The 12,510-nt window shown below is 53.2% G+C and overlaps 1 protein-coding gene across 9 annotated transcripts in view; it reads right to left on the reverse strand.

Annotated features, from left to right (window-relative positions):
- Positions 1 to 12,510, reverse strand: part of APBB2 (amyloid beta precursor protein binding family B member 2) — a 187,571-nt gene that overhangs the window by 43,976 nt on the left and 131,085 nt on the right. For 6 of the 9 annotated variants that reach the window (XM_045531704.1, XM_045531702.1, XM_045531703.1 and 3 more), the window contains 4 exons: positions 10,798 to 11,006; positions 3,762 to 3,824; positions 3,299 to 3,384; positions 3,144 to 3,204 (listed from right to left, as the gene is read on the reverse strand). In XM_045531704.1, the coding sequence (XP_045387660.1) occupies positions 3,144 to 3,204; positions 3,299 to 3,384; positions 3,762 to 3,824; positions 10,798 to 11,006 (419 nt within the window). The remainder of the gene's footprint in view (positions 1 to 3,143; positions 3,205 to 3,298; positions 3,385 to 3,761; positions 3,825 to 10,797; positions 11,007 to 12,510) is intronic. The other 3 variants (XM_045531710.1, XM_045531712.1, XM_045531711.1) reach the window with 3 other exon arrangements.

A 12,510-nucleotide genomic window follows, 5' to 3' on the forward strand; every position in this document is an offset into this window, starting at 1 on the left:
TATCTCAAAAAAAAAAAGTACAAAGCATTTACTGTATAAAGAATTAGGTAGGCTTGAGAAACATTTTCAGAGTTAGAAAATGACTTTGCTCCTTGGGAGAATGTGTGTGTGTCTGTGTGCGTGTGTGTGTGGTTATTTTATGGTGTCACTATTTAGAGGTTTCGCTGAACAACTGATTGATCACCAAGATGCCCAGATTCCAAGTGGAGGGAGAGGATTCTACGTCCTGATAGTCTAACAATGATTTTCACTTTTTCACTATGTAAGTGTTAAGTAGGGAGCAAGGAAGGCATTTTCTATAATTTTTTTCTGGTAATCATTTCACACAGACTATATTTAGAATTCCCTAGACTTAAACATTATTTTTAAAGAAAGGCTGTTTTCTGTGTATTTGGGGGCACTCAGCGCCCTGGTCCTTGGCAGACTGCAGGAATGAACAGGTTACCTAAAGTGAGTGAGTGACTCCTACAAAGGAGCCTGAACACCCAGAAAACCCAGGTCTGGCCGCTTTCCCTGCGGGGGGCTGGCTCGGGGTTGGGGGGGGCGGCTAGCACATGGAACCCGCAGGAGTCACTAAGAGGGTGAACGGGGACGGCCCGGGGGGGCAGGAAGTTCCTCCAAAGTGGCTTCATTACAGTCGCTTCTAAACCCATGGACTTCTTCAAAATTTGTAAAAGAAAATTTTTTTTTCATGTAGGGCTGTTGCGTTTGGAAATATGTCTGTGGAAATTCTGAAAGAACGTCTTGGCCTTCCGCACAAGGCTGCCCTGGCCCAGCTCCAGGAGGTTGGGGTGACCCAGCATCCCTGGGAGCAGCACAGCCGACTCCTCATCTCCCCGCCCCCGCGTGGTGGGTCCCCAGCATGCAGACCTGCCAGTCCCGTCACCGCAGTCTCTGTCCCAGCCCCGGCGTCCTGCTGTTCCAGGCCCAGCTGTCGTCAGGAGCCCAATTGAAATTACTATCCAGAGGGGGTCTGCAGACACCTGTGGCCCGTCCCGCCCACTCAGAGTCCAGGGCTCACCCCGGCCTCACGATGGACCAGGGAAGCTGGTCCACACTGGCGTACCCTCCAGCAATTCACTTGCAGTGAGTTCCTAAAAGTCTGTTCAGATCTTTTATGGAACCAACGTGAGACACACAACCGGGAGGGAGAGAGACAAAGCCCCACCTGCCGCCCTGGTGTAACCGACCCCATCCCAGCCGGGCCCGGTGCTGGGCTCAGCTCCACACCGGGCTTCGCAGGCACCAGCGCGCGGCCCCCAGGGGTGGCCACAATACACGGCTCCACCCCCTCCAGCCCCTCCAGCCCGTGAAACACCTGCTAGCCAGGCAGGCCACTCACAGCATCTTCCTTCCGTAAAGCCAGCCGTGAGGCCGGCACGTCCGCCAGCAGCAGCTCAAGAACCTGCTCAAAATGCCACTCGCTCCGGAGTGGACGTCCTCTCACCAGCTGTGCTCAGAGTGAAGTGAGGTGATTGGGAGCAGTGGAAATTTCCCACTGGAAGCCCTGAGATACTCTTTTTTTTTTTCTGTTTTAAAGATGGAGGCTCACTCTGTCACCCAGGCTGGACTCAGACTCCGGGGCTCAAGCGATCCTCCCACCTCAGCCCGCGGAGTAGCTGGGCCTACAGGTGTTCACCCCTGAGCCCAGCGCTGAACCCCGAGATTCTTGCAGAACCAACTGGCGATATGACAGTTTCTCAAAGGAGTCAAGGATTGGAACCTGCACGGTGTTCCCCTCTGAACTACTACTAAGGAAGCCTGTCTGCTAGCTGCTTTGGCTTTCAGAACAAATAAAGAATCTGGGAAGACTCTTCCCCCGCCCCATGCCATCGGGGGGTGCGGAAGGGAGTTGCCGTGGACACGGTGGCATCCCGTGGCAGTCAGCACCAAGCATCAGCGGCATAATTTATAACTGAAATACACAACATGAAAATACAGGGCCCCTGTTCAAAAAGCAGTGGGAAAATGCCATAAAAAGTACTAAAACATAAAGCTTTTTCCTTTCTTCTGCACTTTCTCTCTCGACTTGTCACGGTGTTCTGTAACTGCTGTCTAATGTCATGGTCCCTGAGGCGTGGGGACACCCTCACAGGTGCCCAGGGCTTGGTGCAGACACACAAGCCCCCCCAGCGTCTGGGTCCCCCCTCCCCAGACAGACGCGCGGTGCACTGGCTGGGGTGGGAAACAGAGTCAGGAATTCTCCCAGGGTCCCGACACCCTGACCCACAGCAGAGGAGCGACCCGTCAGTATCACACATCCCAACACCATGCGGGACACGCCAGGTACCTGGACCGGGGTGACAAGGGGCTCACCCCACGGAGGCGCCTGAACATGCAGCGGTGCCACCAGCCCAGGCTAGGCGGCCACGGCCGTGTCCCACCCCACGATGCCAGGGGGCGCGTGCAGCCGACCCTGCCCCAGGGCTCACGCCAGGCCCTGCTGGGGCAGAGACGGGGAGTGTGGCAGGGCCTGGTGGGCCAGGGGCATGGGCAGCCAGGACTTGCCAGGGAGGGGGAGAAAGCAGAGCTCCACCGGCCCGTTAGATAACTTCACTCATAAATAACAAATCCAAAGGTTAAATTGTTAAGAACTTCAAGATGGCAATCCTGCAGCACCAAAGCCTACGTAGACGGGTGCTGTCATCGTGGGCCCGGGGCCACCGCGCTGGCCACACGCCCCCCCCAGCAGGCCAGAAACCCCGCGGAGGCAAGTTCGCCCTCAGTTTCCGTCACACAACGTGTGGTCCCACCTGTGCTACGGCAGGGCCGGGACAGAGCTCACCTTGCACAGGTGCGAGGCTGCTCTGGGGGGGGGTCTCATGCCCGCCCCCCCCCCAGAGCAGAGCCTGGCATTTCTTTCAAGAGGTCTGAAGCCCACCCACTTGAACAATGATTTTTAACTTTCTACCTGTGCAAAGAGCAGGTGCTGTGAAATACAGGCCGCGTCTTGATGGTCATCGAAACCCCTGCAAACCCAAGTTGGCCTGAAGTGTCAGGGAGATTCGGAGAGAGAGAACTGTGGGATAACGGCTTAGTAAGTGGCTCTGGGTTGACGGTTTGTGGAAACTGGGCTACTATCCAAAGCCGTTACTTCGATGCAAGACTCTACCCTGGTCGCGGAAAGCATGTTTCTTACAAACCTTGGCTTCTGGATCACTGTTGATGCTACAAGAATCATCGTCGTCAGCATGTGGGGCATGTCTAGAAAGAAAAACAGAAGACTGGACTTAGAATTCTACTGCGAACTCTAGCTGCACAAAGCCACGCGCTACCACAAATCCTTCCCATGGCCTACCTGAGTTTCAAAGACGCATAGCGCAGCGTGGCTCCTTCAAACTCTTTTAAACTGGGGTCGGGGTTCACTGTGGCTGCGTGCAGATCCTGGAGGGAAACAGAGCCCCGTTAACCGCCAGCGGGGAGGGTCCCCAGCGTTGCCTCACATATCAAGGAGGAGAAAGTCCTCGTGGCAGAGGCAGAGAGTGCAGTGAGCGTGGCAGGAAAGGCATGCAGGGGCTGCTGGAGCTGGCTGGGTGCGAGGCCTGAGCTCACAGACCACGGGCGGCCCAGGCAGTCAGCCCGAGTCACTCACAAGGGGACACGCGGACAAGGCACCGTGAGTGTGAGCTGAGCAAGACCAGCAAGAAGCCCACTCACTCCCTCTCTGCAGAATGCACGATGTTCACAAAGAAAAATGTACAGCCACAGCCATGCAGAAAGGAAAAATGACTGAATGATCTAAAGTCTGACAATATACTTGCCTTCCAAATGTCACTATTAATCTTTCCCCCATTCAGAACAGCAAAATCACTCCATGGCTGTTTCTAGACATATAATTATTCACATAGAAAAAAAGCACATTGATTTAAAGAAAAAAAAAGAAAAGAAAAGAAAAAAAAAAAAGAAAAAACACAAGACACTGTTGTTAGCATTGATATTCACAGGATGGGTTAGAGAACAAATTAACTCTAACAGCAACTTGTTAGCTCACTCTCTAAATCCAGACTATCACCAGAAAACTACGGCAAGAGGAGAGATGGCGCCTTCATTATTGACCAAAACAGATGACTGAACATTATTAGAAGCAGACAGTGAAGTTATTTTCTAAACGGTGTCTTACAAACAAACAGTATGCCTGCAAGTATTAAATAACTAGCACACCTAATCCAAAGTCATCATCTTCCTCCCCGTAAACCACACAGAACTGTTTTTCCTGGAGGTGCCGGTGAAACCAGGATGCTACTGTGGTTTGGAGACTGCGGAATGCCCAGGGCTAAGGGCAAAGAAAGCTGGGGGCTGGGGGCTGGGGGCGGGGGGGAGGCGCTGTCAAGTTATTTTCATTTTAAGAAAAAACGGAGAATGAAGGGGAGAAAGGAAAAGGAGGAAGCACAGACTGACATTAACATTTTGCTGAAATTTACCCTAACACAAAATAGCTCAAAACAATCTACTGTAAGTTCTTCTAATTCGTGAAAAGCTCTATATCCTTACGACACAAGCGTCTTCGCAAATTCTTGATCACGGAACAATTTCCTACACGTGATCACAGGGCAAAGCACGAGGCCGGCCTGGCTGGGAGAAGCCCTGAGGCAGGTCCTCAAATCTGAACAGCCCCGTCCACCCACCTCAGAGGAGGAAATGCCTTTTTCTTTTCTCCTGTGCTGAGTGAACACTCACATAGTTTTCACTGAGATCCGGGGACGTAATCGAAGCTAATGAAACCCAGGGACAGTTTTGTGAATTTGTTCTAGGGACTGGTCACGCAAGTCTCTTTCCTTGGGTAAATAATCAACAAAGGAAACTTTTCCACTAAAGTTTCTTGAAAATGAGAAGGGGATACCGACCCGTAACTTTTACTCACAACGTTAATACAGGTTTTAGAACCACTGTAAGCAGAAGCAGCTAAGTTCCAATGTCCTGCGGGTGGAAAGATGCATTTATTGGGCAAAGGCATCGCAAACTCACATCCAGTATCACAACTGCACGGTTGGTGTCATTTTGCCTTGTTTTTGGGTTCAGGCACCTGAATTGCAGTTTTTCAAAATAAAAAAGAACCTAGACCACTATATTTTTAAAAAATAATTTGTCTTAATGAACGAAGGGCTGGAAAGCAGCCCTCACCCTCCCCTGACGCTGCCCCCAGCGGCAGTGCTTAGTCCTCACTGCAGAGAAAACCAGTAACCTGGGGGGTCTCGACCTGTCAGCTCGGAGCAGCCGTGAACCCCGTGGGGGGGGGGCGGGCGTGTTTGGTTTCCCGGGAAAAGACGCCCGGGTTTCCTCACATGTTCAGAGGGGCCCGCGACCGAAAGGTCTAGAAACAACACTGCAGAGGTATCAGCAAGGCCTTGTGACGAGGACCTGAGACATCAGCTGTGACATACAATTTTAAGCTAGAATTGCTTTTTAAAAAAGAAAACAAGACGACGTGGCCCCCAATCATCATCATCATCATCTATATGTGAGCAATATTTGTTTTTCATTTAACTTTGAAAAAGGATATCGGATGATGCATTAGGAAGACTCAAGATAATTGCATCTTGGTGGAGAAATTTAAAAAAAAAAAACAAAAAAGGGAAGAGTGTCTGACAAACAGAATCTGAAATCGGAAATTATCCTCAGGAGACACTATGCATTGGGACCAGAGAGGGTGAAACATGAGCATTTTCTAAAATAAGTACCAGAAAAGCCTTCAGCACTTAATTAAAACAGTTGTATGTACGGTTTTTAAAATTTTTTATGCATTTATTCTTTGGCTACAGGGTCCCTCTGAGGTAAAGCCGACTACAGTTCTGAGCCTGCATGAATCCAGCCCTCACGCTAGGCAAACACGAGTTACCTGGAAAACGCCCAACAATCACCTTTTACAGATTTGAATAAACAAAGGCCCCACACAGTGATTTTTGCAAAACCTTAAACTAACACGGGCACTCCTAAAGAAAGCCTTTAAAATAAGGCTTTAAAATAAAGCACAGAACTCCAGTAAGGAAAAATGGAAACCAGCATTACAGATGTTATGACTAGGCCAGAGACCTCTTTTCCCTCCTAATATTTAAAAACATTCATTTATACCAAAAATGATAAACTTTTTCCACTGTATAAGCGATCTTTCTTTTTTAAGGTCAATGAAAGACAAAAACACTTTGTCTTAAGTTTTAAGAACTCCATAGTCTATTCATCTAATTTTTTTAATTAGGGAGAATGTTTTCTACATTTGGCCAATAATTTTTGCTAATAAATGTTTTTTTGGAAAAAAAAAAAAAAACCCAACAGATTCTTTGATTCTAGGAAAGGCTGCAGCCACCTCTCTCTGCAGCACGGGGTGGGGTGAGGAGGAGGAGGAGGAGGAAAGAGGAAGAGGCAGGTGGAGCGACCTGCTCAGTCAGACACAGAAGCAGAGATGGGAACAGGGGTCACCACCCTCACCAACAGCTCCCCGGGCTGCGGCCGGTTTGCTCCTTCACCCGGCAAATACTTAACGGGTGTCACCGTGGACCCAGCACTGTGCCAGGTGCCGGGGACAGCAGGTGAGGGGGACAGGGCCCCACCACTAAGGCGCTTCCCAGAGGAAGAAGGACATGCCCCAGGTGACACAGAGGACAAAGGGATGGGACATCAGAAAGAGCTTTCGAAGCAAAGGAGAGAGAGCAGTAGCCCGGGAGTCCCTGAGTCTATGAGGAATTGACACCAACAGAACAGGGGACCAGGTCCACTAGAGAGCTGGTGACATGCTCAGCAGAAAGTCCCCTGGAAGGCTCACAGATCCCTGCAGAGTCTGACTCGGTGGGTGAGGGGGACCAGAGACCCCGCATGTTCACAGTCCCTGGGGGCCTCGGGGCAGGGTCCTCGGTCCTCCCCAGTCTTTCCAGCTTTCAAACACTGCAACTGCTCGATTGGGTCAGAAAGTTCAGTAAACTGGTGACAGATGGCCCTTTTGTGTTGTCATCTTATTTCCAAGTGTATATGAAAACACAGGGGCGCCGCAGGGACCCACTGCGCCCCCCGGGGTGCCGGCTGCTCAGGGCACCCCGAGGCCACGAGCACTTCGGCAAGAACAGAATAATTTAGGATCAGGACGAGCCACGGTTCTAAGGAACAATTCGCCTTCCCAGCTGCAGACCCCCCCTCTCCATATCCTCTTCTTTAGGGACCCAAAGCACCTTCAGCTAAAAATGTGATTAGACTTGGCTACAGGCCAACACTTACGCATATAAATCTCGTGTGTGTCGCTCTCTCCGCTCTAAAACTCGACACCCACGTAACTGCGAGGTAACTTGGAGCCAACAAGTGCTCCGGGGGGAGAGCACCGTGCGCCAAACTTCAGCCGCAAACGTTCCCTGGCAGTTTATACACTTTCAGAGACGCTGCTGGCGTGATCCGCAGAAACACGATCCACCGTGCCCAACGCTCCCCCGGTGAACTTCGGAACGCGAAATGCAAAATCTCCAAGCTGTGAGGAAGCTTTCAGTCCTGAACTTTTGTGAAGCTCAGGCAACAGATTTAGCACTTATTTATTTGATTCTTTTTTTCTTTTTTTGAAGCCAGCTCAGAAAAAAACCTGAATAAAATATGCATTCCTAACACGAAATATTACAAGCTGCTTCTTTCCCTTAACATTTAACTTTCTCTCATGCAGCTGAAATAGATTCTATTTAGGAATCGAAGAAATGGTGTTGGGAAAATAATCATTTCTCTTCCACCGCCATTAGCGCCTTAGACAATGTTATAGGAGGAGTCATTTTCTAGAAGGTTCTGCAGCCTCCCGTGGGGGAGACGCAGAGACTCAGGAGTCTCCACACCTCCTGGACACAGAGCACTGCGAGGCCTGGGGCTGAAGAGGGGCTGGATCGGCTCCGCCATAGTTGCCCAAGTTCCCGCCTCACTCTGCATCTCAGCGACAAAGGCCAGACGGGAAGACGGCGCCAGGTGACAGAAGGGCTTTACGGGGAGTGACCAGATGCGGCGTCGGCTCTGCAAACACCCGAAGTCTCTCAGAGCCTCCGGTGTGGCTTCAGCGCAGTGTCCCTGCAGCCCAGGCGTGTGGCAGGTGGGGTCTTTCCCCAACCCTCTCATTCCTCCTCCACTGCTCCTCCTTTTGTCTCCAAGACTTTAATTTACTGCTTTTTAAATTTGCTTGGGGCCGGGCGCAGTGGCTCATGCCTGTAATCTCAGCACTTGGGGAGGCCGAGGCAGGAGGACTGCTTGAGGCCGGGAGTTCGAGACCAGCCTGGGCAAGAGTGAGACCCCGTTTCTACAAAAAATACAAGAACTAGCTGGGTGTGGTGGTGCCGGTAGTCCCAGCTACTCGGGAGGATCGCTGGAGCCCAGGAGTTTGAGGCTGCAGTGAGCTGTGACATGCTCTAGCCCGGGCAGCAGAGCACAATCCTGTCTCAATCAATCAATCAATCCATCTGCTTGGTCCTGTGACTTAGGGGACGGCTTTGTGGACGGGGGTAGGATGCGTAGGAAGTGAACAACGGAGAGGCTGATCTGAAGAATATCTACCCCATTGCTCTGTGAAAGTGCTGGATGTGAGTCAGTCTGACATTGCTAGAAATGCACATCCCTTAGCCAAGTTCCACCGAGGGACAAGCCTTTGTCTGCACAGCAGGGGGGACTCCTGCTGACTGAGGTGGGGCTCACACTGGGCAGAGCAGGGACGGAGTTGGGGGCTGGCTGCACCCCCACCCTGACGCCGGCTGTGCCACCTGCTCTCAGTCCCCGCTTCTCTCCGCAGGGACCTCGCTGGCTTCTCTGACACACGAGAGTCTTGAGGGGATCGGACGAACCGATGTGTATGGAAATGCCCTGAAACCACAGCCAGTCGTTAAGTGCAGCAAGGAGGCCGAGTGGGGAGGCTGAACAGGGAGGCCGAGTGTGGAGGCTCAGTGGGGATGGGGGTCCCGGGGGGGGGGCAGGAAGGGTGTGCCCCTCTGAGCAGCGGCTGGTGTAGGGGCGGGGGGCAGGTGCGCAGGGAAGAGCAGCCAAAACCCGGCCCCGAGGGAGGGTCAAGGGTGAGAGGTGACCTCTGCTACCTGGAGGTCTTGCCCGAGGCCAGCTGCCCCCCACGCTGCGTCCTCCCCAAGACGTTTACAGAAAACACAGAGACAAGAGTCTGCCAAATTAATCAAAGAAATAAAACTCCAAGCTGCATTAGCTCAGGATGCCCCCCTGGATCCCACCACACCCCAGCCGTGGCCTCGGCAGGGCAGCTCTGAGGGGACTTCATCACTTCCCAAGAGAGAGGACGTGAGACTCGTGGAACCTCCGAGCCAGGGACGCCAAGTAGGAAGGACTCTGGCCCGGGATTCAGGGACTCTGTGCTCCAGACCCGGTGCTGTGGTTGCTCCCGGACCCCTCTGACCTCAGTTTCCCTGTCTGTAGCGTATGAGTGCTGGCGAAAATGGTTAAAAGGCTGGGATGGCGGAAGGAAGCCCTGGGACAGAGAAAGAGATCCTGGCAGAGCAGAGCCCCCCCCCCCACCTGCCAGCAGGAGAAGTCCCAGGATGCAGCTGTTGGGGACGGAAGAAAACCCCTCATCCCGCCGAGCTCCTTGAGGGCTGGGGCCGTGTGGGTCCATCCTCACCCCCTGGCGCACCCGGCACAAGATGGAGACACGACTGCATGAGAATCGCCCGGGGAGGAGGGACATTGTGCTTCACTGAAAAGCCATCACAGTCGCCCGGGGATAAGCAACGCAACTGACGCGACTGCCGATCACCAGGGCAACGTGCAAACAAACCAAGGTCCTCGCCCGCCCCGTCCCCACTCGTCACCCTGAAGCTGAAACCTGAGGCTCAGGCTGTGCAAGTAAGACGCCGACGCCCCGTCACGGCAGGCAAGTGACCAGGTGCCTCAGGTCCCGCCTCCCAGCGGAGAACGTGCAAATAATCCAAGACTTAGGAAACTCGACATCGCACACTTTCAACAGGAAGGGGGACAACAGCGGCAAACAGACAGAAGCTCCGCGGCAGGAGACGCAGTTCAAATGCCGTCACGTCCCCAAAGTACAAGGAATGGGGTCAAAGAGCCAAAGACTGTGGTCAGAAAAAGGCAGGAATGCCTGGGTGTCAGGGATCAAAGCACTTTTCTCAAAAATTATTATTTAATTGTGACCTTTTCTAACTATTCTACTAATTCTCTGGGATATTTTGTTATCAGGATTCACAAAGGTTCACAGGAGGAATCTTCTTATTAATAAACAGCACAATGAAATTTTTTAATGCTCCAATTCTTGGTTTAAACATCTAGATTTCTTCCTTGGGGACAGCAGAAATTTATGCTGCCAATTGTTTCTAAAACGATGTCACTTGTGCTAAATAAACAGATTTTTTTTTTAATAGAAGCTAAGCATTTGCGGGCTCTCCGGGGCTACCCTTGCAGACGTCTTCTCCAAGCCATCAAAGGAGCCCGTGGCTGATAAGTTATGCAGTAATTATGACACGTCTGGCCAAGGCGTGTTCTTCCGTGTGCACATGTCACGGAGCCGGCAACACGCAGCGGCACCTGCAGAGTGAAGTGCGGCCCAGCGAGCCCCGCGGAGCCTCAGCCACTTCTCACTAATCAGCCCCGTTTCCGTCCCTGGAATGCCGGTTCAAGAGACCAAAAGCCATGGAAAAATAAAATATCCCTGCGAGGTGGAAACTGACACTGTCTACGAAGGTAACGCTACCGAGACTCCAAACCCAACACGCGTGACAACCGGGTGCTCACCTCGGTGACCTGAGGGGCAGAGGCAAGTGGTCTAGAGAGGTCACAGGTCACACCCACACTACTGAGCCAGCAGAAAGACACCCGTACCTCGTTCTCCGGGGTGGGGGACGGCGTCACCGAGCTCAGGGAGCCCTTCCTGGAACCCTGGGGCCCCACGGGGACGGAGACCGGCTGCTCCCACTGGGTGGCTCCCGTTGGGATGTGCCAGTAGTAGGTGCCAGCGACGTCATTGACCCTCTTCCAGCCCGGTGGCAGATCCGGGTCGGTCTGAAACGACTGATCGCTCCACAGATCTGCTGGAAAATGGGGAAGAAAGAGAGGATTTTATTAAAAGAGGAAGCGTCTTCCTGTTTCGGTGCCGACGGTCAAGGGAACCCACAGGCGGGTGTGTCCAGACCATGAGGCCTACTCGGTGTGTCCGTGAAATCCACCCAATCACCGTGTGTAGCTGTGCTTGGTAAGCGGGAACATGGAAACCAGTGAGGAACCGGACGGGAAGGCCCACACGTGAAAACGGGACATAGAGGCTCATGACCCAGGCACCGCACAGCCCAAGAACCCTGGGGACAGGCGACAGCGCCACCCACCAGAATCAGCTTCTCAAGCAAAATCCGCACAATCCACTGAATCCTTCTGCCAGCCAGGAAGATTTCCTGGTGGGCGTCGTGTGTCATGCCCAGCTACACACACAACTCCGTGTCCGACTTCCTTAAACTGTGGTCTGTAAATGACGTGTCTTTCCTGTGCTATTAACACCCCCCATTCGACTGGGACACTGGGAGGGAGCCGCAGGAGCGGCCACCCGTGACCCCTGGTTCCAGCTGCACAGACGACCCCCGAGGAAGGCAGACGGGGGAAGCCCCGGACCCCAGCAAGGGCAGGACCGACCCTGGAAACAGCCCAGGGACAGAACACGGGGGCAGAGCAGTGACGGCAGGTGGTGGGGACTGTGGACAATGGGCAAGTACTTGCAAAGCGCAAAGGCAAACTTCAGATTTTAAAAATAACTTTTCAACACTGTGAGGACCAAATAAACCACACGTACTAGACACTTTCAGACATACCTAATCTACATATGTGTTGCCAGTTTACTGAAGAACTATTCCGTTTTTAAAACCTCATTCTTGGCTTCCTCCAGGTGGAACATGAAAAGGAGAAGGTGCTGGAGAGCACAGGGGGGAGGAGGATGGGAAATTCGCAGGCAGGAATCGCAGGCAGGCATCGCAGGCAGGTGCCTCAGCGTTCGTGGGCAGACAAACTTAAAGATGTTGAGCTCCAAACCCGGGGGTCCCTTTGTCCTCGAGCTTGGGCCACATGGAAGAGGCCGGAGCGCCTTACACGACTCACAGGAGAACACGCGTGTCCCCGCTGTGTGTAGACGTCTCTGCGACACGCAGGCATCGCTGAGGCCGCTGCAGCCCCACAGAGAACGGCCAACGGAACGAAGCGGCTGATGTCTCCCTGCTGGTGGCCCTGCCACCTGCTGACGGCGACGTCCAGCTGGGAGCCGGAGGCCACCTGAGTCCTCCCAAAGGCTCTGCAGCCCTTCGCTGCCCGTGCTGCTTGTTCCTCTCTGAGGGAGCAGGAAGCAAGGCCTGGAAGCCGGAGGGTAAAGCCAGCAGGGCTGAGCGCCCACCGTCTCTCCCTCGTGCTGGGAGCCGGTCGGGCCAGAGCAACACTGGGCTGAGAACAGCAGCCCCTCTGTGGGCGCAAGGACCTGGCGCAAGGACCCGCCCTCCGGCCGCCGAGCGCTGGCTGCTTTGCAGGACCCTCCCTGCTGGGGCTGGTCGTGAGGCAGGC

Source organism: Lemur catta, chromosome 19 (genome assembly GCF_020740605.2).
Source record: "Lemur catta isolate mLemCat1 chromosome 19, mLemCat1.pri, whole genome shotgun sequence".
Taxonomy (NCBI): domain Eukaryota; kingdom Metazoa; phylum Chordata; class Mammalia; order Primates; family Lemuridae; genus Lemur; species Lemur catta.